Source organism: Daphnia pulex, chromosome 5, assembly GCF_021134715.1.
Source record: "Daphnia pulex isolate KAP4 chromosome 5, ASM2113471v1".
Taxonomy (NCBI): Eukaryota; Metazoa; Arthropoda; class Branchiopoda; order Diplostraca; family Daphniidae; genus Daphnia; species Daphnia pulex.
Genome location: NC_060021.1, coordinates 3757381 through 3763346, shown reverse-complemented (window position 1 = coordinate 3763346; position 5966 = coordinate 3757381). Strand labels below are relative to the sequence as shown.

The following is a 5966-nucleotide window of genomic DNA, read 5'->3' as shown; positions in this document are numbered from 1 at the left end:
CGAGTAAGTTTCATGGAATGATGGGTGTTATGTTGAGCAACACTTGGAAGCCTTTCTACAACGTCTTAGGGATGCCAATTTAACGATGAAACTTAATAAAACCTCTTTCGGCGCCACGCATCTAAAAATTCCTGGGTATAAAGTAAGCGGAAATAACATCGAAGGACATAGAATATTCGAAGGATCAGGGGAGATCCTATCCCCTGATCCTTCGAATGTTAATGCTGTCCAAGCTTTCCCTACCCCCACCTCCGTAAAAGATGTGCAAAATCTTGGTTGGATTATGCTCTTTTTACGGGAGGTTTATCACAGACCTTGCCATCATCGCCAAACCGCTCATTGAACCGACCAGGAAGAATAAACCTTTTCTGTTGACGGCCGAACACGAGACCAGTTTCCGTACTATTCCAGTCACTTTAACTTCGCGTCCTGTTTTAGGGCACCCCCCCATTCAATGACCATACATTAATCATACATGCTCTCGATGTTCGTCTTTTAAAAAAACTTCAATTAAGATGATGTAATTGGTCATGTCGTCCTTTTTTACAATACGAGTAAGCAAGAAACAACTGGAAAAATGCCCTTTCCTTCTGCTGTACGGAAGAGAGGCCCTATTGCCCATTTAGGTAGCCCTGGACAATAATCCAAATCGTTTTGCTGCGGATTGCCGACTAATTACGTTACGTTAAACATCACTTTGGTATGCAATTACACAACTTGTTGGCAATTCATGAATTCAAATAATAAAATGCTCGTAGAAATCTCTAAATGATGTGTTGTTGAACTTTGGTCTGCAGTTAAAGAATCTCGTCGCCTTATGGATTGAGACTGATTGAGACTGAACCTGTTAATTACATCACAAGCAAATTTCGTGTCACAAAAATCGTTAATTTCCACACAAAGTGAGTTTATATTTTTCATAAGATCGTTCGCCTCTTTCAGAATAGTGTTCTAAACCAGAACAGGTCTAGTCGTGGCCGTTGAAAACTTACATTCTTGAAGAATAGTACGAGAAATGTAAAGTCATGAAGAGGTTACATTTGTTTGATATGATCTCGAGCATGACTTAGCAAGTATGTGTAACCCGAAAATCTAGTAGTCCCTGCTGAAGGTTGACAGATCCAGCAGAGGCTTCCCTACACCCCGGCTTTGCCCTTACTCCCAAGTCGACTTTGTCCCTTATGTCACGACGAGCCCACTCTCTTGTAACTGTACGGGTACTGACATAGTCGTTAATACATCCAAGTAAAGAACCTAACATTTGGCGACGAGGATTTAAGATAAGAAACCACGTGTTGGTAGTGAAGGAGTGACTTTACGTAAGTGTTATAAGTTATCATTCTGGTTATTTATGTTGGTTATTTGCGGTTATGAACCGTGGTAAATCAAGAGGTAGAGGTAGACTGGTGGAATCCCAAATTGGACAAGAGCAAGATATAGAGAGTCAACAAGAAGAAGAGGGAAGTATCCCTTTTGTGACAGACAGCATTCAAGAGCAGACAGCAAGATCCACAGAAGAAGCAGTGGCCGATCCTGTAATTCCACCACCAATGGCGACTAACGTGATTGGAACATTGGAGCCGTTCAACACTGAGACGGGCAAGTGGCAGGTATACGAAAAAAGACTTCAACAGTTCTTTATTGTTAACAGTATTACCGAAGATGTCAAGAAGAAGGCTTATTTGTTGACTGTGCTGGGAGCCGAAATTTGTGATTTGATATGGGATTTATTTAGTCCCACAGACCCCACGGCTGCAACGGTAACACATGATATGATTTGTACAAAGTTAAGAGAGCATTTTGTTCCTACAAAGGTGGAGATTGCAGAGCGTTTTCGTTTTTTTCAATATAAGCAAAAACCAGAAGAAACCATAGCAAGTTTTATGGCATCGCTACGAAACCTCGCCAAGGATTGTTCTTTTGGAGACTTTCTTAATTCAGCCTTAAGAGATGCTTTCGTGATAGGCCTGCAAGATCAACGGATTCAAACGAAGCTGTTGGCCGAATCGGCCTTGACGTTGGACTCTGCATTCAAGATGGCTGTCAGCATGGAATCCGCAACCCAGCAAGCCAAACAACTTAGACAAGAAGAACCAATCAACGTTTTAAGAACTCGTACTACGGGATGCTGGAGGTGTGGTGAACCTCATAATCCGGCAGGGTGTTATTTCAAAACGCAAGAGTGTTTCTACTGCAAGAAAGAAGGACACCGGGCAGCTTGCTGCCCAGAGAAGCAAAAGAAGAAAAGTCGAGAGTCAGAAAAGTCCAGAGAAGAAAAGGCAGCAATCCCCAAGAAGAAAGACAGCACAAAGAAAAATCGATTAAACTTTGCAGATAATACCGAAGACGCCGAGGGATTGGAAGATTTTGATCCTGACACAGATTTTAATTTTTTCTATCTGCCAGATCCGAACAGGTCCACAAAACCGTTGGTGACAACTCTGGATATAGATGGAAGAAAGGTGACCATGGAGATAGACACGGGAGCCGGCTTCACCATATTTTCAGAAAAGGAATGGAGAAACCATGGTAGCCCGAAATTGGAAGACACGCAGGTGCGTTTACGGACATACACTGGCCAACCAGTGGACATAAAAGGAAAATTCGTGGCAGAAGTATCGGTACAGGAACAGAGTAAACAGCTACCAATCCTTGTCGCCGGAGGCAATGGGCCACCACTGTGTGGCAGAAACTGGCTTCGCGCGATGAGACTCGATTGGAACCAAATACTGCAGCTGACTAACCATCCTAGTACCATACCACTTTCTAATATGTTACCTGACTGTTTCCAAAAGAAATTTACAGATTTGTTTTCAACAAAGCTTGGAAAAATTCGAGGACCGCCAGTGCATCTAGATCTTAAGGCGGAAGCAGTGCCAAGATTTCATCGGGCTCGCCCCATTCCTTACGCCTTAAGAGCCAAGGTTAAGGCAGCACTGATCAAGCTGACTGAAGCAAAAGTATTGAAAAGAGTCCGCCATAGCAACTGGGGAGCTCCCATTGTAGTCGTGCCTAAAGCAAATGGTGACATAAGAGTGTGCGGAGACTACAAGGTAACTGTAAACCCATTTTTAATCGTTGATCAGCATCCGTTGCCACTCCCAGAAGATATTTTTGCAACGCTGGAAGGTGGTGTATTATTCACGAAACTAGATTTGTCGCAGGCCTACAACCAGTTGGAGTTGGATGAATTTTCGCAAGAACTGTGTACAATCAACACACCTGAAGGCCTGTTCCAGTACACCCGAATGCCGTTTGGCATTGCTTCCGCACCAGGAAAATTTCAACGAGTGATGGACGATCTATTTCAAGACACGCCATGGGTAAAGTGCTATTTAGATGACATCCTAATTGCAGGCCGCACAGAAAAAGAACATTGGACGCGAGTGGAGATAGTATTGCAGAAACTACAAGAAGCAGGGGTTCGGCTTCAACTGGAAAAGTGCAGTTTTGGAGTGCCGGAGATACCCTATTTAGGATTCATTGTATCCAAGGACGGACTTAAAACATCACCAGAAAAGATCAAAGCTGTGCAAGACTCCGAAAAGCCTCATAACCTTACTTCTCTGCGGGCATATTTAGGATTGGTCAACTATTATGGAAAGTTCATCCCGAAATTGGCTCATGTGTCAGCCCCGTTAAACGAGCTGTTAAAGAAGGAGAAGCCTTGGAGATGGGAGACGGAACAGCAAGACGCCTGGCTGGAAATCAAACAGCTGTTAAGCTCAGCAGAAGTATTATGCAACTACAACCCGAAATGGATTCTGAAACTAGCCTGCGATGCATCACCTTTTGGAGTCGCAGCGGTATTGTCTCACATCTTACCAGACGGATCCGAACGACCTATTTCGTACGCCTCCAAGAGCTTATCAGCATCTGAAAAAAATTATTCTCAGCTGGACAAAGAAGCGTTGTCTATTATCTTTGGTGTTAAAAGATTTCACTCGTATTTATATGGGCGCAAATTTACTTTAATTACTGACCACAAGCCTCTACTAGCCATTTTAGGTCCAAAGAAAGGAATTCCACCACTGGCTGCTGCTAGGATGCAACGTTGGGCGCTCATATTGGCCGCATACTCCTACGAATTGGAGTTTCGAAAAACCACCGAGCATGGAAACGCAGATGCATTATCCCGGTTTCCCTTAGAAGATCCATCGGAAACAGTGGGGCAGCTACCAGAATTAAGTCATTCCCGGCCGGAGCTGTTTGGAACAGCATTGGTAACCAAGGACGTACGGGAATCCACCGAATTAGATCCAGTACTACAGGAGGTGTCCACCAGATTACGAGACGGATGGCGATTTTCGGATAAAGTCTCTTCAACATTAGCCACCTTCTATAGGAAAAGAACGGAATTATCCATCAAAGATGGGCTGATCTTATGGGGAAACAGAGTGGTCATCCCAAAAACACTGCAGCCGCAGGTGCTATCACTATTACATGAAGAGCATGCAGGGATCGTGAGAATGAAGGCTGTAGCAAGAAGTTTTATATGGTGGCCCGGATTAGACAGTCAGCTGACAGAAATGGCCACGTCATGTTTACCTTGCCTTCAAACCAGAAATAATCCGAAGAGAAGAAAAGAAGCTGCATGGCCAGTTCCCGATCAGCCATGGTCACGCCTCCATGTGGATTTTGCAGGTCCGTTGCCGAGTGGTCAATATCTTTTTGTGTTAATGGATGCCACTTCCAAATGGCCAGAGATTTTCCGGTTAAATAGGATTACCTCGGATACTACAATATCGACACTTAAAACTATTTTTGCCCGTTTTGGACTCCCCAGCGAATTGGTATCAGACAACGGACCACAGTTTACATCGGAAGAATTCAAACGTTTCATGTTAGTAAACGGTATTGTTCATCATAGAGGAGCACCATATCACCCTCAGACGAACGGACTGGCAGAACGGGCGGTTCAGTCGGTGAAAAAGGCCTTACACAAGATGAGAGATCAGCCCGGAACATTCGACGACAAACTCCAGTGCTTTTTGACCTCTTACCGAAACACACCGCATAAATCAACTGGAAAAACTCCTGCGGAAGTACTATTGGGTAGACAAAATCGTGGAAAATTTGATTTGTTTCAGCCAACCGTCCTAAAGAAAAAGGAGAAGATCGAAGCGGAGTTCCAGGCAGGAGAGAAGGTGATGGTGAGGGGTTTCCGTCCCGGAAAGAATAAATGGCTGGAAGGAGTAGTTAACCATCGTATCGGAAGTTTTTTGTATGAAGTACAGATTGGAAATCAAATCATGAAGCGTCATTGCAGCCAATTACTGCCGAGAGGAAGAACCGAACCGGAAGAAACAGGTCACGTGATGCTACCCCAAGTAAAGTCGGAATCGAGAGATCAACTTGTGGTGACAACCGGAATCGCGACGGAGAATCAACCACCAATGGCCTCCCCTACACCAAGCCAAGCGACGGCGGGACCAAAGGATCTGCCTGCAGTTCCAACCGAAGCAGAAGTTATGGAGAAACAACCGGCAGTTTTGTCACCCCCACCGCGACGTTCAACTAGAGCATGCAAATTACCCAACTATCTAAATGACTATGTGTTGAAAAATGTACATTTTTGTTAGAACAGAGGAGTTGACAGATCCAGCAGAGGCTTCCCTACACCCCGGCTTTGCCCTTACTCCCAAGTCGACTTTGTCCCTTATGTCACGACGAGCCCACTCTCTTGTAACTGTACGGGTACTGACATAGTCGTTAATACATCCAAGTAAAGAACCTAACAAAGGTAATGCTACAATCATCAAACTATGAGTATAACAAAAATAGACTCCCAATTTAAAATATAGTCGAGTAGGCTTTCTGGCTAAAAATAGTAGAACTGTAGAATTGTATTCTACAATTCTACCCCACTGCACTACCACTCAGACTTCTTGTCATCCTCGGAAAAGTATCACTTAGCTGATTCAAGCCACGAACCTCTACTACTAACTCTTCCAGAACTATCTTGC

At 44.1% G+C, this 5966-nt stretch overlaps 1 protein-coding gene across 1 annotated transcript; it reads left to right on the top strand.

The window, feature by feature from the left end:
• The first annotated feature begins 1370 nt into the window (after positions 1-1370).
• On the top strand, positions 1371-5582 carry LOC124193975 (uncharacterized protein K02A2.6-like). The gene is made up of 2 exons (XM_046587962.1): positions 1371-3053; positions 3165-5582. The coding sequence occupies exons 1-2, from the start codon at positions 1371-1373 to the stop codon at positions 5580-5582; spliced, it is 4101 nt and encodes a 1366-aa protein (XP_046443918.1).
• The last annotated feature ends 384 nt before the right edge of the window (positions 5583-5966 follow it).